This window comes from Peromyscus californicus, unplaced genomic scaffold, assembly GCF_007827085.1.
Source record: "Peromyscus californicus insignis strain IS unplaced genomic scaffold, ASM782708v3 Scaffold_2__1_contigs__length_46816999, whole genome shotgun sequence".
Taxonomy (NCBI): Eukaryota; Metazoa; Chordata; class Mammalia; order Rodentia; family Cricetidae; genus Peromyscus; species Peromyscus californicus.
The window spans coordinates 2,921,934-2,943,190 of NW_026294540.1; the positions used below are offsets into that span (position 1 = coordinate 2,921,934).

Here is a 21,257-nt window from a genome sequence, read left to right on the forward strand (position 1 = left end):
CTGCTTCTTAGGGATCCTACCCTGACACTGCCACCCTCAGGTAACACACAGCTCCGCCCACCCACATGATTCCTTCCGCCGGCTTTGGAGGAAGCTGGCATCAGCACCTGGCCCTGCTGCTTGCACATCTGGACAAAACTATCTAGAAACTGCCGTTGAGTTATGCATGACCCAGCAGGAATCAGCATCATACCTAAGGCTGGGGCGGGCGGGGGGCGGGGGGGACAGCATTTGCACCTGATGGTGTTCTGGGAGGTGACTCCTGTGGGCACTTCAGGTAGGGTAACTTTAGACCCATCCCAGCAGGCTTTGGTGCAGGATTTCTCAGGGGATCCAGTGTGTGCCCTGTGCACTGAGAATTCACAAGAGGAAAGGAAGGTCTCTCACACTAACATAACCAAGACTTCAGGGGGCAGTGGCTGACAGGGACTCTTCATGGTGCTGGGGGACTGTGGGAAGAGGCAGAGGCCAGAGCTCCGAAGACAGTTTCAGTATCCTTGTGATAGCTGAAGCAAGAGACGTCTCCTTTCTGGGCCTTGGTCTTTTTATCGGTAAGATGGGTTGGCCGCTTTCCCACTGGGTCATTTAAGAGTAACGTTAGACGCCGGGTGTAAAGCCAGCTCGCAGTGTCCCTACACAGGGGACACAGCTGTGGAGCAGAATGCTCAGGGAGTCCTCAGCCGGAAGGTGTCACATAAAGTGGCAGCAGGATCAACAGCAGAGAGAGACCAACAGCAGATCCACGAGTGACTTAACCGAGTCCACTCTGCTAGAAAAGCAGGCACCAGGAGGGACTTGGATCTAGCTGAGCCCAGTCCAGAACCCCTTCAACGGCCACATGCTCTTTGCAACAGCAGGCCACATGGGTCGCTCCACACACCCCTTCGAAACTACTCCATCACTACCACCATCATGATTGCCGATATCATAACCATCACGGTCATCAGCATCACCGCATTGCAACCATCACCACCCTCATCACTACCATCAGCACCACGTCGAGTGGGTGTAAAGCTGTTCAAGCAGCACTTAGCAGCCGGTAACCACTAAGGGACATCGGCTCCCACTAGGATCCAGAGAAACAGTATAAAGAAGAGGGGCCCCCATGCCGCAGCTTCCACACTCACCCCCAAGGCCGGGAGCTGCCGGGAGCTTTGCCTTCCAGCCCCAGCCGCTTCGGGGAGTTCATTTTTCAGAAACGTCTAATTGTTTCCATCCCAGAACAGCCATCCCTGCTTAATGAATGAATTCAATATGCTCAAAAAATGCAGAATAAACCCTTGCCTGTGGGCCCAGAATAGGCCTGCTGCACAGCTGCTGAGACAGAAGCCAAGCCACCAGCTGGGACAGGGCGGACAGGCACAGACTCCGTGGCGGCCTTGAGAAGCATGTGGGAAGAGGGGACGGGGAGGGGCTGGGTCTCAGGACCGATTGATGGAGTCTCCACAATGCCCAGTCATATGCCAGCCCACAGCTGTCCAGCTACCAGGCCAGGGCAGGGGTTTAGGTGGGATCTCAGACTCCAGGCCTCACGTGGAGGAAGAAGGGAGGACCAGATGCACAGACCCTGCGCGCTACGACTCCCAGATCATCCTCCCTACGTCTGTTTTATAGGTTCAGTGCCTGTAGGAACCCTGTGCGCCAACCCGAGGCCGTTGCCTGCCGGGAACCCTTCTCCTCCCGTCCCCAGCATCGTGCACTTTCCATAGGCAATCTATGAGTCTAGAAAAATGAGGGTGGTGTCCCAGCACAGCTGCCGTCCTGTAGACACAGAGTAGGAAAGAAGGGAGAGAGGGGGACTGGAGAGATGGAGCCGTGGGTAAGAGCACTGGCCGCTCTTGCAAAGGACCTGGGCTTGGGTCCCGGCATCCAAGCGGTAGCTCACAACTGCCTGGAACTCCATTTCCAGAGCGTTCAACACCCTCTTCTGGCCCCCAGGGCACCAGGCAGGCGTGAACATGATGCAGACATCCATGCAGGCAAAACACCCATACACATAAAATAACTAAACCGAAAAGAAAATGTAAGAGAAGGGAGGAGTGGGGGAAAGGGAGAAGGAGGGGAAGGGGGACTTCCGGCTTCATCTCATCGATGTGACAAGTACCATGACCAAAAGCCACTTAGGGGATGAAAAGGCACTGCTGTGTCCTGAGGGCAGCGGGATGCAGGAGTGTGAAGGAGCTTTGCTGGCTGGTACTGAATCCTTTTCCGAGTGTTTCTGTTTTCCGTAGGCACTAACTGCGGGTGGAACCACAGCCAGGAAACAGCAGAGAGAGGTGTGTCCGTCCACAAGGAAGACGCTGCCTTGTGTCCATGCTTGCTCCTGTGCTCAGGGCCTCCCCAGCCTAGGGCGCATCCACCCACCTCCTCCAACCCCCATGTGAACTGTCTTTGCAAGTGTCCCACAAAAGATGGGGTGCTGGGCCCTTGTCGTTAGTGACACTGTGTAGTGAGCCCCTTAGGGCCCCAAATTATAGCCCCATTCATTCAGGGCCTGGCATCTTTACGATGGTGGTGGGGAGTTGGCTGTGGCCTTGCGCCTTGCTTCTATCCCCACCGCCAGCCACTCCTGGGCTTATATATGGTCTGACTGTGTCGTATATTAGGCAATGGGTCAATGCTAAGCAGGCCGGTGAATTTAGTGAAGGGCAAATAAATTAAACATGCTTCTGGCCTTCACAGAGGAAAGGGGCCAAGCCATATAAGCCAGAGACATGAGCATCCCTCATCCCGGCTGCCAGGTGGGATTCTGTTTGCCGTGGTTCCTCTGTATAGCAGGGAGGGTCGGCAGGCACATGACACACAGCTCCACTTCCTGTCGAGAGCGATAGGACCACAGGGGATGGAGAGGAATGAAGACAGGCCCAATTTCCCTCACCGGGTAGAACTTCCGGTTGATGATAATCATATCAGCAGCCGGGCGGTGGTGGCGCACGCCTTTAATCCCAGCACTCGGGAGGCAGAGGCAGGCGGATCTCTGTGAGTTCGAGGCCAGCCTGGGCTACCGAGTGAGATCCAGGACAGGCGCAAAGCTACACAGAGAAACCCTGTCTCGAAAAACCAAAAAAAAAAAAAAAAAAGATAATCATATCAGCATTAAGGAAACTGGTGGGGCTGTAAATGGTCAGATTAAAGGAAGTCAGTCTTGCGAGTGTGCTGGCGTGGGCATTACTGTCGCATTTTACAGGTGACAATGTTGAATCCCCAAGGACAGAGAGTTGTCCCAGTTAGGAAGGCCAGCCTAGTCCTGGGAACACCCTCCACTGTGCTCAGCTTAACCTCTAAAGCAGTGTTGTGGGGACATCGGAGGATTAGATGGAACCAAGAATGGGCTCCTACAAAAGAAAGTGGCGCTCCAAGCACCCAGAATGCATCTTGGGATGAGCACAGCCAAGCAGCCTTAAGGAAACTTTAGAGACAGACCCTGAGTTCAACACCATAGGATGCTGTTGGACTCTGGTACCACAAAACAACAACTCTGAGCCTTGATATCTGGAGCCACGGTGACCCCTTGTCTGTCTGCCAGGTCAGCTCTGAAAACCAAAAGAGAAAAAGCATGTAAAGCCACCCACCCATGCCAGCCTTAGCTGGAGAGAGGGAGCAGCCAGATTCTGGGATGATTTTGTTCATGGAGATGCTTTTTGGGCAAAGGGCACGGTCTTGGGTTTTAGGCTCACACAACCAGGGTCCCCAAGATGGAGAAGACCAGCACACATTCCAAGAGCTTGTCCCCTGGAGAAGCATTCTTGGGAGATGTGAGAAGACCCCCGTCAGCCTCTGTCCCCTCAGCAGGAGCTGGGGAGTGTGAGGCGGGACATCATCAGATGCAGTTTACAGAGCTGACTCTTGCACCGTACCCAAGACACCGGCAGGGCTCGGCGAGTCACACAGCAGACCTGAGACACATTGACAGCTCAGGTTCTGCTCGAGGCCAAGGTGACAGTGACAGACACAGCTTCCCTGGTATCCAGGGACACTATGAGGGAAGCCAGTGCGCTCATCTCTGGAGGTGGGATCCGCCTCCTTTGGCCCTTGACACGTTTAGCCTATAGAAAAGGATAAAGCACCACAGCTCAGAAAAGTAACAGTCTCCATCACTGTCATTGAAAACACGCACTTGGGGTCCAGGACCCTCCAGGACCCGCGAAACCCAAGCACCTCACATGGAGAGATCTGACGCCATGAGCAGAATAGAGCTGCCCACCCGGTCCAGGGCAACTTGGCCTGCACAGTTTCTGTCAGCCACATGTAGAAAGCAGCCACACGGGGAGCCTCATGCCAGGGACCCCAGGTGAGCCCTTTGATATTATAAATGCCCCAACTGCTAGGAGTCTGGGGCTAGCCCTCACAGGGGTGCAACGCGCACATACCAGGAACCCTGGATGGATTCAAATGGGCCTCACGGGACTGCACCCTGACCACTGTCCCGCACTGTCCTCAGCCTTCTGAACGGTCTGACCAGCTGCAGATGAGCACTGCAGGGGGAGTCTGAGCCTGCCATTCACCAGCACCTCCCATGAAGTGAGGAGTAACGCCGTTCAGGGTGCAGGGCTTCATTCACGGAAGGCATTTCACAGCTGCGCCCCACGGAGCCCACCCAGCCTCAGTGACTCAGGACGGAACGGTGACCAAAGAGCTTCACAAGGACAAGAGAGTCCCAGTTCTGCGGACATCTGTGGCACAGGGCAGCTGTGCAGTCCCTAACTGTGGAACTGTGGTGGGATGGCCTATGGGGAGGAGCAAAGAAAGGCCTGAGGTCCCAGCCTGGTGGCTGCCAAGGGAGGCAGGAGAGAAAGGTGAGGACCTACCCAGGCGGGGTGGGGGTGGGGTCACAGGAGTGTCACGCAAAGCTCCACTGAAGTCAACCTGCGGGGCTTGGCTTTCCCTGTGAAATGCCATCAGAACTATCGCTGCCACCCCACGTCATTACCACCCCACTCCTCATGTTGTCCCCAAACCGCAGAGACATCACCCGGCCTGTGACCAATCATCTCAGGGATCACGGGGAAACAAGGACACAGCCCGCCACGTGGTGCCTGATGAACGGGCTCCCATTTCCTCACGTAGAAAATGCAGGCAGGACAAGAGTGGGTGTGCACGAGTCCCGCGTGGGGCGCCAACTCTTGTGCCAGTGTTCTGTGGCTCGCTGGCTGCACACACAGTGGAGACCCTCATGAGCCCACTGTCACGTGCGTCCACGTCTGTGTGTCTGTGCGCCTGTGTACGTGTGCAGGCGGAGGCCAGAGACCAGCATCAGGCCTTCTGCCCAGTCTCTCTCCACCTTGTTCTTGGAGACAGAGTCCCTCACTGAACCTGGAGATCAGTGTTGGAAGCTAGAATGGTCAGCAAGCCCACTGGGGATACGAATGGCAGCCGCTGTGTCCAGCTCCTGTGGGTGCTGGGGATCCAAGCTCAGGTCCCCCCGTGTTTCCATGGCAAAGCACTTTACCAACAGGGTCACCTCACAGCCCCCCCCCCCCCGCCCCGCTCTCATTTTACAGGGGGGGAAACTGAGGCAGAGCTCCCCAGCTGCCAATCTTCTCATCCACAGCATGATTGGCAGTCAGACCACGTAGGCCAATGTCCTCGACACGTCCCAGAGCATCGGTGCACGCCGCCGTCACGCTGTCGCTTCACAAAACCCCCGTCCGTCCGGTCAGGAGACCCCCACATCTTCCCACCCAGATCATGCTGGTTTCAAGGCTCCCACAGTGGGCTGAGGAGGCACAGGCGGGATCCCTGATTAATGAAAATGAGCCTAATATATTTCAGAGCGATCTGTTATGACACAAAGCAGAGGCGTTTACACACGGCCGTGGATTTTTAATAGCTGATTCTAGAACAACCCATTATGAAATCTTCCAATACAGAAAAATACAGTAAATCACGGGGCAGGGCTTCCGGGCAGACTGACACCGGCTCTCTGTAAAACAATGTAGAGGGTGGGCAGGAGGGGGCAGGGAAGAGGAAGGAATTACTGCCATAATCATGAGTTAATAAAATATTTATAGACATGGGTTTCTCCCTTATCATCCTGGGCATGTCCATGCAAGGCAGCTTCTGAAACCTCAGTGGAGGGGATGCCCACCTGCCCCAGGAGGAGAGGGAGTTGAGCTGAGCCCCTCTCTACCATGGCAGGTTGACTGCAGGCTAGCCCAGCTGGAGGCAAAGAGCACACCCGGTTGACATGGGAAGGCGGGGCCAGCAGGTCCACTGCCTTCTCCTCCTCATCCTCCTCTTCCTCATCCTCCTCACCTACCATCTCCTCCTCTTCCTGCCGAACCTGCCCAAGATGGCAGGAAGCCTCCTCCAGACAGCCCTTCCCACTGAGTGCAGCCCGGAGCTGTCCGTCAAGGAGTCCTAGCCTATCAGAACCAAGAGTTGGTCACATGACCAATTCTAGCCTCTTCCTAACTCCCGGGTGAGGCCCCCTTTGCCGTGGCTACACTCGAGGCAAGACCATCCATGGTCACCAAGGACCAGCGTTCTTAGAAGCTACAGGAAAGGACATGAGAACTGAGAAGGAAATGCACGTGGCGGAGGAAGCGGGGATAAGGTGACACTGTCATGGGAGTAGAGGCCAGAGCCACAGAGCGGAGAGGGGCGTGTGCCTGAGAGCCTTCCCGGGTGTGGCTGCACAGAGCCTGCTCAGGACACCTGGCACCCAGCACTGGCAGAGGAGAGGCTGGACCCCTGTAATGTATGCCACCAAGATGTGGACGTCTGTCCCAGTGCCACAGCAGAGAGGGACACGAGAAGCCACCGCGACCATCCAAACACAGACATGTAAACAGGCAAATGCCTGTTGTAAAGAGCTCACAGTGAGGGCGGCACCACCAGAGCATCAGTGCAGGGGAAGGGCTGAGGAGGAAAGGGCAAAGACGCCGAAGACACCAGTGGAGAGACACAACCAGCGGGTTGAGCTGTCAATCACAGCCGGTGGGGATGACTGGCGGAAGCCATCACATGTGGCAGGGACAGCTGTCCGAGGCATGGGCAACCTCTGCCCGGAGCCTACGGCCAGCAGAAGCCATCGGCAACTTAAAGTCATTAAAATGGCATACAACCAGGGCCGGGGAGATGACTCGGTGTGCAATGTTGCTGCTCGCAAGCGTGCGGCCCTGAGTTCAAGTCCTGGCACTCATGTGCACAAGCCAGGCACAGTGGCCCGTCGCTAACCCAGAGCTGGGAAGCGGAAACAGAAGAGGGATGCAATGGCCGGGTCTACCCTGACTGGGCAGCTCAGGCCAGTGAAAGACCCTGTCTGAAAACCCGAGGTGGACGGCACCTGAAGAAGCAGTCCTAAGGCTTCCCCTGTCCTACGCACATGCATGCAAACATATACACACACACTTGCACACACACACGTGCACACACATGCACACCAACATATACACAGACCACATACACAAGTACATGCACACACGTGTGCACACACACATATCCATGCACAAACACACACACATATCCGTGAGCACGCGTGCACGTGCGTGCACACACACACACATTCTTTCACACACACACACTTACACACAATTCTAAATTCAGTTCCTCACAAGTGCTCTACAGCCCTGTGTGCCTGGTGACACCACTGTGACAGACAGTAGGATGACCGGGTCTCCATCAGGTTCTCATGGGCGGCGCTAGGAACTCTGGGACAGGAGAGGTGACAAGCAGAGCCTGTCCCCGCCATCCTGAGAGAGAGGCCACCTCAGAGGACAGCTGGCAGGAGGGACCCACCATACCTTTGCACGCGCCTGCTGCGCCCAGGTGGTAGATGGCTGCCAGCACCCGCCAGATGGCTCGCTGCTCCCCCTCCGCGATGCCCAGCAGCTCCATGGCGCCCCGGAGCTGGGAAAACGCGGCCGCGGCCTTCTGCTTGTCTTCAGGCTGAGGGGAGGGGAGAAGAGGAAAAGGCCGTCGTGGTGGAGAGACTGGAATTCACAGCTCAGAGATGAGGTCAGGCTGCAGGGCGCAGGGTCGGTTTACGACGGCGGTAAATTACCCACGGTTAAACCAGCATGGGCTTGGCAGCCACGTTCAGACTTCTGGGAGGGTTGTAAATGCCATGTGTGTCTGCTTTGGGGAGCAGGGTAGGTTTTATTCATTCTGGAAGGATTTATCGGGGCTCCGATTTGCGCCGAGCTCTGGTCTGGATGCCGGGATAAAGGAGCCTGAGCTCAACTCCGAACAACATAAAAGCGATGGTGTGTTGGGAAATGGGCTGCAGGGCGGATCCCAGGCCTCAGCAGGGACGTCGAAGGTCACGGAGGAGGGGCAGGAACTGCGGGAGCTCGAAAGGTGGGTGTGGGGAACTGACCAAATAACCAAATAACGGACTGGAGGAAGGAGATGGTGGCAGGTGGCTGACCAAAGGGGACCCAGAACTGGTTATTAGTGGAGGTGCGTGAGGCAAAGGAGGAAGGTGGACAAGGCCTGAGACTGTCCTCGGTCGGCCACGAAGGCCACAGACACAGTTCCAAGGAGCGAAAGTTTCCAGCCGAGATGGTTAAGTACTGAGACCTGACCCCACTTCCATTTCTGCACCCGAAGCAGACACCACCGATCCATCAAGATCCCACGGCAAGCCCGTGGACCCAGATTCATTTCACAGCACCACCTTGTGCCACCAAACCCCAAGGTCTGCCTCGGAAGCTGGCACAGTGTTTGCTCGCCACCCCCACCCCCACCCCCACCCCCACCCCCGTGGGATGAAGGAAAGTTGACAAAGAATTTGAAGCCGGGAAGAATGGCCCAGTGAGATGTTTATGGGTGATTGAGCTTCAAGTGTCATTTTTCCCCTCTTTTTGTTAGATTTATAGCTCTAATTATATTTGACTGAATATTAAAATTAATCTGAAAGTAGTCCCGTGTACGAGCCATCTGGCTGAGGACACACATCCCGGAAGCCTGGAAGGCAGAGAAAATGAGGCAGGAACAGGAATCCTTTATCAGTAACCTCCACAGCGCATAATGGGAGACCAATTTGCACCTGATCCAAGTAAAGAATCTGGGTGACACAGGGCAGGGCAGCCTGTTAGCGATGACAGGTCCTTGAATTTCATAGAGTCCCAGGCCCAGAGAGGGCACGGCATGTGCCAAAGGTCACACAGCAAATTAACTGCAGACATCAGAGCAGAGGCTTCCCCCGAGTCCCGCCCACGCCGCTTCCTTTCTCCTCCAGCCCCCGCAGAAAACGGAGAGAGACAGCTCTTCCGACATCAGACATCAAAGCGGGCGGTGACATTGAGAGATTCGCCTTGGAAGTGTTTCAATTAACAGCCGACGCGAGTCCCAGCGCTCCATCATGTCTCCGGGCCACCACGGAACCACCAAGTCCCTAGCAACCAGGGGCTCAGCCTAGCAACCGCAGATGCTCCTCCCCCGAGGACGGGGAAGGGAGGATTCTCAGGACAAGCGCCCCCCGCCCGGTTATTTATGAGATTTCAAAGTGGCGGGGAAGGGACGCGAGATGACCGCGGCTCCCGAGGTCAGCAAGGAGCACTTGGTTTTGAACGACAGGTAGAACCCCGTCACCCAGCACTTCGCTGTCCTGAGAGGGTGGGAGACTCCCGGGAAGCCCCACCCCTCTCTCCTCTGCACCCCAGGTCTCTTTGGAAACAGAACGTGAGTTAGCAAGCAGATGTTTTCCCGTCCAAAGGCTCGGGGCAACCGCCAGAGAGCCGGTTGTTCTTTACGCAATTACACAACACCCCAACCAGTCTGCCCTTGGGTAAAAAAAAACCATGAAACCAGAAGTGAGTCAGATGAGCGGATATGTCGCCCTTCCCACGCCCCCACCCCCCCACCCCCACCCCCAGCGAGCTGGGTACCAGGAGTGAAGCTCAGCAGGAAGTGATGAATGCAGACTGGGTGGGAGTACTACACAGCAGAGAAAAAGAACAAGCCAATGGCATAGCCACGCGTGTGTGAGGCTTCCTAACCCAGTGCTGAGCAAAGACGTCAGATCCAGAGGGTTGCTCTTCCTCTGCCGCCAGCTGTAACGTGTCTGAGGCGGGGTCTTCCCGTGGGATGGCTGCCTGGGAAAGCGGGCACTCACTGCCTCTGGCGGGGACCTCGGGCTGCACCCTGACCTGGCAGAAGCCGTAACTCCCTTCCCCCTCACAGCAGCGTGTGACTCTGTTACAAACCCCACATTCTCTGTGGTGGTGGACAACCCGGGCTGGTTCCAGAAATTACCGATGTCCTGTGGTCAATGTTGGGGTGTCAGTGCCCTGTGGTGTGTTGACACAGGGACATTTGTGTCAGCGCCCAGCTGCACTGCTGGGTCACGTGGACTTTAGCTTCCTGAGGAGCCTCCACTTGGGCTTCCGTGGAGACTGGACTCATTCACACTCCCTCCCGCTACAGCGCGTGAGTGGCCCCTCCCCAGCGGCTGTCATTTCTTTCTTTTTTTTTTTTTTTTTTTTGGTTTTTCAAGACAGGGTTTCTTTGTGTAGCTTTGCGCCTTCCCTCGACCTCGCTCTATAGCCCAGGCTGGCCTCGAACTCACAAAGATCCACCTGCCTCTGCCTCCCAAGTGCTGGAAATAAAGGCGTGCGCCACCACCGCCCGGCTGGTTGTCATTTCTTAATGGTGGCCATTCTGACTGGGCCGGTTGTGTTTTGTGTTCTGGGAAGCGTCTGTTCACTTCCTTAGTTCACTGTTAACGGGGGTTTGGGTTTCTCGTTGCTTCATTATTTCTGGAGTTCTTTGTGTCTTCTGGATACAAATTCCAGATAATCCTCTGCCAGCCTTTGACACTCCCTAGGCGGTCTCTTTCTGTGGCGTCCTTTGCTGTACACAAGTTTGGTTTTTTTAATCCCATGGTGTCCCCTTCGCAGTGCTGGTGTTGTTCCCTGGGTGACTGGAGTCCCGCTGAGGAAGCCTCGTCTATCCCGCATCCTGCCGTGTTCTCTCCTGCAGCAGCAGCTTCTGTGGTCCATTTGAAGCTGATTTTTGAGGGGTGAGGAGTTGGGCTTTGTTCTGTACCCGGACACCCAGTTTTCCCAGCACTGTTTGTTGAAGATGCTTGTCTCTTCCCCAGGGTGTACTTTTGGTTGTGGGGACACGGTCTCATGTCTGGGTCCTCAGTTCTGTCCCATTGATCAACACGTCTGCCCCGTGTCTGTCCCGTGGTGCTCACACTGCTCCATCTCTGTGGGTTAACTAGAAATCAGGCATGGTGACGCCTCCCACAGCCTTGCTTTTGCTCAGGGTCGCTCTGGCTGCCTCAGGTCTCTTCTGCTTCTATGTGGGTCTCAGGGTTGGTTTTCTACATCCCTGAGGAACGGCATCGGAACCTGGGTGGGGATGCTGAGTCTGTAGGTGGCCTTGGTCGGACAGCCGCTTACAACACTGACTCCGCCATGAGCGTGGGAGTCTTTCCATCTTCTAGTCTCCCCTTCGGTTCCTTCCCTCGGTGTTTTAAGGTTCTCGCCACAGGGCTTTGGATGCCCGGGTTATGTTTATTGTACGATGCTTGCTGCGGCCATCGAGAATGGGATCGACTCCTTGATTTCTTCCCCAGACGTCTGTCCGTGGCGCACAGGAGGGCTGCTGCTAAGTTTGTGTCCCCCCACTCCGATGAGGGTATCTGTCGGCTGCTCCGAGATTCCCGGTGGAATCCTGAGGGTCACAGGATCACGTCGTCCGCAGGTAACGATACCGTGACCCCTTCCTTTCTGTCTGTGCCCTTGTCAGCTTCTCTGTCCGTCTGTCCTGGCGAAGACTCCACTGCTGCACTGAGTAGGAGGGGAGCGTGGACTCCTCACCTTCTTCATTTCTGTGGGAAGCTGTGGGTTCTCTCACAGCGTTTGTGCTGCTGAGCCGCACTTCTGGCCCCGGGCTCCTCGGGACTTTTATCACGAAGGGGCATTCGATTGTTGTCAACAGGCTTTTCTCCGTCTGTTGAGAAGACCTTGTGACCTGTGTCCTGGATTCCATTATGTGATGCATTGTGTTTATTGATCTGCACCCACGGAACCATCCCTGCACCCCTGGGATGAAGCCAACTTCTTGTGATGAATGATCTTTTTAATGTGCTCTTGGATTTAATTTGCAAGTATTTTATTGAGGGTTTTTTTTTTTCATCTATGCTCAGAGGGGAACTGGTCCTTGTACCTTGATCTAGTTTGACTCCTCTCAACCTGGTGAACTCCTACTCATCCTTCAGAACCCAATGTCAGCCGGGCCCGATGTCCCTGGCTACAAAGCCTTCCCTGACTGAGGCCGAGCACCTCTTTCAATCACCCTCCGGTGCTCACAGCCCCACATCCTCCTCCGTGTTCTTCTCTCCCAGCTGCATTAATTCCCACGCCTGTCTTTCCTACCACAATGCCAGAGTCCTGACCTTTAACCCCAGTGCCATCATAGTTGAGTGAGGGCAAAAGGAGGTCCAGAAAGCCCTGGAGAGGGAGGTTTAGATGGAAGAAGATACAGATGTTTGGAGACAGTCGGAGCCAGGGTTGAAGGGAGACGCTGTGCCTCGGGCCTCTCCCACCACACCCCTGCCTCTTCAGAAACAAGTCTCACTTCCTCAACCAGCCCAGACCCTACAAAGGCAGCCCCCTGCCTCTCCCACATGACTCCCCTTACCAACCACAGACCCAGAGCAAAAGGAGACAGTGGGTCTCGGGACCCTCCACAACCTCCACCCTGGCCCTGGGACTAGGATGCACCTAAGAGGTCCGTCACTTACCTGGGACCACACCCCCATGCCGAAGGCACTGCTCTCAGCCATCTGGTGCAGGTTCAGCTCCGTCCTGGAAGAGAGGATTGGAAGTGAGGGGTCTGCCCATGCCGGGAGCACAGAGCAGGGGGTGTCCCTCTGCAAGGCCACACCACATCCTGGCTGCCCCAGGACACGCCAGACTGTACCAGCCTTCCATTACTGCTTCTGCCAGGACCTCCCTCCCTGATGACCCCGTGTTCCAGTCTCATGTGGCGTTCCCAAGAAAGAGACTGGGATCCAGAGCTGATAAAGCATGAGCAATGTCCCTCAGCCCTGTGCAGAGCCCAGGCAACTGGGGTCCTCCGCACCCGGTAACCCAGCCTCTCGGCTCTGGCTGGAGCTTCACACCGGGTCCTCTCCATCCTGCTATCTCAGCTGCCCCAGCCTGTCCCAAGGACTCACCTGAGATCTGCATCCAGCCCAGCGAGCAGCTGAGAGAAAACTTCAAAGTTGCCTTCCCCTTGGGGCTGCCGGGCCACACGGCTGTTCTCCAGAAGCATTGTCTGTGAGGGCCAGACGGGCAGTGTGATGCCAGGTCCTTCTGCCAGGACTTGGTCCCCAAAGGCCCCACCAGAGAGCCCCACCCCCACACTCCCTGAGGCCTCACGGGGTGGGGGTGTGACCTCACCCCAGATTCGGAGCCCCACAGGCAATCAGTCAAGCTATGGAGTCCTCTAGCTTCTATGAAAGGCAAGAGAGTCACCCTCATCAAAGCCTGCCAGCCTGTAACCAAGGGTGCTGGCTGAACAAAGGCCTTCGTGGGTGCTGAGGAGCCAGCTCTCCACGAGCTGGGCTGTCACCAGGTGCTGCCTGGACATCCCTTCTAACGCCTGTTCATCAGGAATGTTGGAGAGGGGAGCAGACCACATATCTGGCACACAGGCACAGGCTTCTGTGTGATCTGTTACATTTCAACGTGTGCCTCACCTGGAGCTGAGCGGCTGTGACTCGGCCCGTGGCATTGAAGTCCAAGGATGTCACCACGGCAAAGCGGGTGGCCCTGCGGCTGTGGCCGGTGGACACACAGCCAAAGGCCCGGAGGACAGTGAAGGCAGCCCGGAGCTTCTCCACTGTTGGGAGACAGAGGGGAGATGTCACTTGTGCCTCAAGTGGCCACCCTGGGCTGGAGTCCTAGAGCCATGAGTAGGACAGAGACAATCTGAGTGGTAGGGTGTAGTGCCAGGGTCCTCCTAACTCCCTATTAACACCCGACAGCCAGCAGAGGACCCAAGAGTCCTGGAATCTCCCCACGGGTATTCTGAGGACCCATAATGCCCTATCATGGCTATTCTCTGAGTACCCACAATGCCCTGCGTACTGTACCAGGCACCTGGAATCTCCCTATGGTATTCTGAGCATCCACAATGCCCTGTTATGGCTATTCTCTGAGTACCCACAATGCCCTGCGTGCTGTACCGGACACCTTCACATGCACAGCAGAACCAATCAGTGAGAGCGTCTGGGCCAGCCCCACCCTTGTCCGCAGCCCAGTCAGCTAAGTGCTGAGCGCCCACAGAAGGGGGCAGCAGACAGAGCACCTAAGAGAGACCCAAGGGGGCTCTGTCCTGCAAGGTGTCACCTTCTTTCTGCTTCAGGTGGCCCGTCTCTGGGGTGGTGACAGCGTGTCCCTGGCATAGCCCTGAAACACTGACTGACTCAACGATTCATGGTGCTTGGAAAGCACCTGTAGGCAGCAATGGTGGCCACACAGCCGCTGCCTTCAGGGTGCAGCACCATGTGGGTCCTGGGGGGCAATGCCTCCAGGGTGAGAAGACACCGTTCTGGGAGGAAGTAAAAATGCTACTGTTCATCTAGTGTACACAGGCGCACACACACACACACACACACACACACACACACACACACACACACGAGCTCATTGTATACTTTCTAGATAAACTGTGTGTGTGTGCGTGCGTGCGTGTGTGTGTGCGTGTGTGCGTGCGTGCGTGTGTGTGTGTGTGGTTTAGCTCAGGCACTGAACTTTCATACCTGGGGCATGATGAGGCGAGACATGTCTATGATGGCTCCATGGGGACATTAAAAACATAATTGAGAACCCTGGCCTGGGGTGCATCCACTCTCAGCTCTCCCACTCGCTTGCTCTGTGGCCTTGGGCAAGCTAGTTAACCTCTCTGACTCTCAAGGCCTTTGCCTATAAAATTCAGATAATAATAGCTACCTCCCAGTCCTGTTCAAAAACCACAGAACTTTTGTACTTGGAAGAGAGCTGGCATAGGGTCCCTGGAGGTACCCACCCCGATGGCTGAGACTGCGGTCCTTATCATTATTGTTGCTGCTAACTGAAGGTCTTTAAGGCCCGCCCACTGCCGCGCCCCTCCAGCAGGCTGTCTTCGCTTCTCATGCCCTCTAGACTGCAGTAGGCTGTGTGCTGCTCAGGGACAGACATTCCCAGCAGGTGGCAGCCAATCTTCTGCTTCTAATTGTCCCAGCTGTGATGATGGCTACAATAGCCACCAATGTCACAAGAGACATGTGCATTGTTATCCCGGCAGAGGTGCACGATGGCACAGCAGCTTCCTGGGTGAGTAGCCAACACAGGGCCCTCACCTGTCTGTGCTCAATGAATGGCAGCTGAGCAGAAGTAAAGAAGAGCCACCTAGGCCACCCCCACAGGAGCCACCCAGGACCCCCCAATCCTCCCCCTCCCTATTCCCATCCACCTGTCACCTGGAAACCACCATACCTGACACCCTGCCATCCACGCTGCCTGCCATGCCCACCAGGTGCTCCAGCACCTGCTCACAGCAGGTGGTCTTCCCAGCCCCACTCCGGCCCAGAGCCACGATGCTCTGGTCTCTCCTCTGCCTCAGCAGTGCCCAGTAGGCACGCTGGGCCAGGGACGTGACATGGGCGGGCAGGCCATCCTGGCGGCCTCGGAGTACCTGCTGGAAGAGGACAGGCATCAGCCCTCCCACCAGCCTGCAGGTGTCACCCATCGCTGGCTCACCGGGAGTCCTGGAGAACCTATGAGACCATCAACAGCTCCCCCCAGGAGGGGTTCGCTGCGCTTGCTAGCCAGATCGTCGGGCAGGATCTGCCTGAAGTGAGGGAGCTGGGGGAACGGACACAATTGATGAGCAATATTGAGTATGGAAACAGAGGATGGCTATCAATTTGCAATGTCTGCCGCGAAAACAAACCGAGCCATCCCCCTGGCCAAGAAACTAGTCACAAGCAGTCACCGCTGGATTCTGATGAAGACAGGGAACAAGCAAGACCCTGGGACAAAGCGGGAGGGTACTGCGTGGTGCCGTCGCTGCAGAGTGCCGGCTGGAGCTTCCCCCACAGACATGGGAGCATTCACCACCCAGCCCACACCACCGTGCCAGGGACATGTTCAAGAGATAGGAAGGTGTGCCCCCATAGACCCTGATGTCATGGGTCATGCTGAACATAACAGCAACCCGGCCCTCAGCACCAGAGCATGCTCCAGCAAGTGCATGGAGGCACCAGCCATCCTGGGCTTTGTACAGCATGTCCCAGGTCCCAGAAAACACCTCAAGCTCAGGAAGACAGATACAGTATGAATGAGTCACCAAGCTGACACCCTTGACAGCAAATACAAGGAGGAAACTGCAGGGAAAGCCTAGGAGGTCAGATCCTTTGGATATGGCAAACGCCAGATAGCAGATCTAAGGGTTCTGAGGGAACTTGGTGGGTTCAGATTGATCACTGAGAGCCCAGAGCCCTCTCCAGGTAATGGCTGTCCTGTGGAGGGCTGTAGCAGGCGCTGCACAATCGCAGGAAAGTGTTCCAGAGAAACCTGGATTGAACTAGGTACAAGTTGGGTTTCATCAAACCCAGTTTTAAAGAGACAAGGAGCTGGGTATAGAGGCGCAAGCCTGTGATCACAGCTGCTCAAGAGGCCGAGGCAGGAGGACTGCAAATTCAAGGCCTGCCTGGGCTACAGAGGAGTTCATAGCCAGCCTGGACAAGCCAGAGAGGCCATCCCAGAATTTTAAAACAGAGGTGTGACTCAACGGAACAGCACTTGCCTAGTATGTGAGAGACCCTGGGTTCCATCCTTAGTACTCGTAACCATAATGAGACAAACAGACAGAGACATACACACACACACACACACACACACACACACACACACACACACACACACACTGCATTCTGGTGTAAACAATTATTTCAAAGCCCCAGAATAGCCCGGAGGCTAAGGACCAGAGAAAACATGAGGGTGACCCTGGAACCCAGAAGGAGGTGAGCAGCCTCCTCCATGCTGCCCAGGGTCAAGGAGAAGGTGGCTGGTGAAGCTGCTTGGTTTTGTCATGTGACCCTGACAGAGTCTACATAGAAATACCCTTGGAGACAGGAGAGGCTTAGGAGGCCCTGGCATGTGGGAGACCTAGAAGGATGGAAGTCCAAGCCCCCCAGGCCCCACAGTGACCACTGGGCCCAGCCTAGCCTTGTCCCCTCCCTGAGACTTGGAGGACCCAGGGCACATACCCAAAAGGCCCTCCTCATAGCTCAGACCTCTAGCAGGTGGCTGTTTGGAGAATCAGGGCTGGAGTGGCCTCACCCTGCTTTAAACCTTTTATTCTAAACTGCTAGACACCAGCACTCAGTAGGTTCTTAAATCAGGAGCCATGGGACAAGGCCTGCCCTACTGGACACAGTCTCAGCGCCTGGGAACTCCAGGTCATGAGCAAGCCCACACTGTGTGGGGAACAGATGGTGCGGGACTTACACCCATGGGCACCCACAGGCCTACATGTGACACCTTGGGCCTCCTGCAGAGTGCACAGCAGCCCCCCTCCAGAGACCCCCCTCCCAGCTGCATCCCCATGTTCACACATGTCTTCACATCCACGGACACTTCAACAGGCTCCAACCCCGAGGGAGCCTCTTGCCATGTCCTGAAGCCACCTAGCCCAGACTCAAGCTGTCCCTAGTCCCGGGCCACTGCAGGCCTGTCCCCCAGCTGGTGGCTGTTTGGGGAACCAGAGGCTGACTGGGCCAACTTCCTACGAGGCTTGAGAGGCGAGCAGACCAGGGGAGGGAAGGAGCGGAAGCCCAGGACCCTCCACAGGGAGGCCGGGGCAGTGCCACTCAGAGCTCCCCCTGTGCCTGTATTTTCAGGTGCTCTTGCCCAATTTACGACGTCCAGTCTGAGATTAGAGACCCGGGGTGGGCATTGCCCCATGGGACTCTAGTGAGCCAAGTGTGGCTTCGCAGCCCTGAGTGACCGCCAAGAGCCAAGGTTTGGGAGCATCATGGCCTTCCCAGCCGCCCACCCCCCCCCCCCCCCGTCTCCACAAGGCGGGAATAGCGCACAGAGGACGTGGCCAGATCTGTCTGCAGCCCAGGGTCTTGTGCAACCTCAGTTGGGCCCATGTGATTCTGTCACCCACCATACCAGTCACACCCGGGACCTGTGACGTGTGCCCCTCGCCCACTGGCTTCTTCAGGTCCCACCCCTATCCACATGTGTCCAGTCCACTCTGGCCACCGTGGACTCTACCATCTGTGGCCTGTTTCTCTCCCTCAACGCCCACAGGGCAGCAGGGTTGGTGCTCCTCAGAGCCCAACACCCACCAGCAAACTGCTTCCTGTAACAGGCTTGGGCTCGGAGGACACGGCTGTGGTCCAGGCCTCTCCACCAGGTGGCGCCATGAGCCTTTGCTTTCAGGATGAATCCTAACCAAAAAATGCCCTTTCCTCCACTGAACAGCTAATAAGTGAATATCAGGGTAGACGGGGCTTCTGTCTCGCACAAATGTGGCTATGTGGGGCTTCAGAGAGTCTAGCATGTGTCAGGAGCTCAGAGGAGCCGCAGCCTGGCCTTTGGGCTCCTCTGCTAGCGTGTCTGTGAAATGGCTTTCCAGGTGGGTGTCACAGCTAGTGTTTACAGCCATCTGGGCTTCGGACCAGAGAGCTCCCTTTCCCCTCTAGGGAGCAGGGGGTCACATGGTCCTCAGTGCCTGCCAAGTCCCAGATCCTCATCTTGAGCAGAGCTGAGGGTTTCCCGGGGTGCTGGCACTCTGCCCCCTCCCCCGAGATGTCCCAATGCCCAGGAAAGGAGTCTTCCACATGCTCCCTTGCCGTGGTCCCACCTCACCTTCCCTGCAGAGGACACTGTGGTCGTCTGGGGCTGCATGGCGATCAGATCAGGGCCTGAACGGGTGTGTGGCAGCTGAGCCCGGTAGCGCTGTAGAAGCGTGTTCAGGACGCTTGACTCGTTAACGCTGACCAGAGAAGCCAGGTCCTCGGCCTGGTCCAGCTCAGAGGGGTTGGCCTGTAGACATCACATAGGATCTCATCTGGCTTCCTCATCCCCCACCCCATCCACACCGCCATGCATGCAGACATGTATGTGCAGGATGCCTGCATAAATACCTGCATGCATGTTTGTGCCCACACACGGCTTGGTCTTGTCATTTCAAAGCCTCATGACAAAGGCCAGCACACAGGAGGGGAAGTGGAAGCCCTTTCCCTTGCCCTGTCTATCTCCTTTGCTCTTGACCCCCTTCTTGGATGTACTGCCCGGTGAGGCCGATGTCTCCAAGACAGACCAAGGAAAGCCCTGAGCTCATCATGCAGTGGCTTCGGATGGGCACATGTCCCTTACTATTATCTGCTTTTCTAGGTCTCAGAGAGGAGTGCCAGACATGCCCTGTGACACCCAGGGGTAGAAGCCAATGGCCAACTATCTCCTTCACCAAGGCTCCCTTGAAGATACGTACAACCCTCTACGAGAAAGGTTGATCCCCAAAGTACAAACCATTGGAACCTATGCTACAAAGGCAAGCTACCCATTTAACTGAGTTCCCTAGCATCCAGGCTGAAAAGGGAGGCATGTCTGTGGAACGATTTTCACAAAATGAAGAGTCGTTGGTTGCTTGGGTTAGCCAGAACTACAGTGGCAGGCTGACAAGCCTGTCTTCACAGAATCGAGAGGACACAGTGAGTGACCTGTCATGGAATACCACCAGCAGAGCATGACTCCCATAGTTTTCCCACAGCCCCTCTAGACACCTGTAGGCAGGGTCAGGGGAGCCCGTTGCAGGGTAGGGATGGAAGGTACAGAGCCGTGATGGGAAGGAAGGGCAACTCACTCGGTGAACCTGCTCCTCATCCACCTCTGTGACAGTCTTGTCGGCATCAATACAAAGCCGCACCCTTCCGGGCGGCAGGTCAGCCGTCCCCTCGTCTGGTTTGAGCACTGTCGCTGTGTGGGCAACCAGAGACAGGTGGGAAAGAGGAGGGAACAGAGGGGGAGAGGGAAGGGGAGGGGAGAAGGGGGAGGGGAGAAGGGGAGGGGAGAAGGGGAGGGAAAGGTCTCTGAGTCAGGCCAAGGAGCTGAAGACAGAACTTGGGACAGGCTCAAAGATTCTGTTGGTTTCTGTCCACATAAAGGGCCTCAGCTGTGACCCCCTAAGCTAACAGTTATCATGTGGGTTGCAACCTCTTGGGGGGCAGTGTCGAACGACCCTTTCACAGGGGTCACCTAAAACCATCAGAAAACATGATTCATAACAGTAGCAAAACTACAGTTATGAGGTAGCAATGAAAATCGTTTTATGGTTGGGGGTCACCACAACATGAGGAACTGTATTAAAGGGTCACAGCGTTAGGAAGGTTGAGAACCACTGCACTGAGCCCTTTAGGGACAAAGGCTGAGTCTGACTGACGGGGCGGAGCACTGAGCGGGCCCCTCAGAGGGTGCTGCCCACTGACCTGCCCCACACCTAGGTCAGGACAGGACAAATGGGTCCCTCTTCTCCGGAGCACAGAATGACTTAGAGTGCAGCCTCCAGCCTCAGCTGGTCAACAAGCATGCGCTCGGGAGCGAGGGATCTCTCTGCCCACCAGCTCTGGACCCTGGTCCTGGCAGCGTTTTAGAATCCACGCCATGAGCAGCTGCCTTTTCACTCCCAAGGCTCTGATGCCTTGGAATGCCCCACTCTCACCCCAGTGTCTCCTCCTCTACCGCCTCGCCCCGAGAGTGAAATAAAACCGGCTGAGAACTGATGGCAGGAGAGACATGAGAAGAACAGAGTGGGACACACACACACACACACCCGACCCCAAGCAGGGCAGGGAACCCACTTACCAAGTGTGAACCCGTCCTTCTGCACCAGCCACACTTTCTGTGCCTCGTACCAACTCTCCTCCAGACCCTGGGAGCAAAAAGAGCGTCACGTAACCGGCAACCATCACCAGCCCCGGGCTCGATGTGGGGACCCCAAACCGGGAGCTTCTCACGGAGCTGCCAGAGATCTCAACCTTCTAAGGGAACCTCAGGCATGGGGCCTGAGAGAATTGTGGGTGGCGTGGGACATGGCCAGCACTAGTAGCATTGGGGTGTGCGGGGATCACGGGAGAAGTCTAGCCCAGGCATGGGCTACTTGGAGCCTAGGGGCCTCACTTTTCAGAGAGGAGCTCTTCCGACCTCCTGACATGCTGGGCTCTGGCCAGCCCTCTGCCCACCCTGTGGCCTCCCCTAGGGCACATCCTTCCCATTCTTCATGCTCCACAGTCCACGACC

At 56.1% G+C, this 21,257-nt stretch overlaps 1 protein-coding gene across 1 annotated transcript in view; it reads right to left on the minus strand.

Moving 5' to 3' along the window:
• Window positions 1–21,257, minus strand: part of Myo18b (myosin XVIIIB) — a 218,096-nt gene that overhangs the window by 177,198 nt on the left and 19,641 nt on the right. The window contains exons 5-12 of the mRNA XM_052754991.1: window positions 20,823–20,889; window positions 19,825–19,937; window positions 18,828–19,004; window positions 15,441–15,639; window positions 13,661–13,803; window positions 13,136–13,236; window positions 12,701–12,764; window positions 7,746–7,890 (exon numbers count right to left, since the gene is read on the minus strand). Coding sequence (XP_052610951.1) covers window positions 7,746–7,890; window positions 12,701–12,764; window positions 13,136–13,236; window positions 13,661–13,803; window positions 15,441–15,639; window positions 18,828–19,004; window positions 19,825–19,937; window positions 20,823–20,889 — 1,009 coding nt within the window. The remainder of the gene's footprint in view (window positions 1–7,745; window positions 7,891–12,700; window positions 12,765–13,135; window positions 13,237–13,660; window positions 13,804–15,440; window positions 15,640–18,827; window positions 19,005–19,824; window positions 19,938–20,822; window positions 20,890–21,257) is intronic.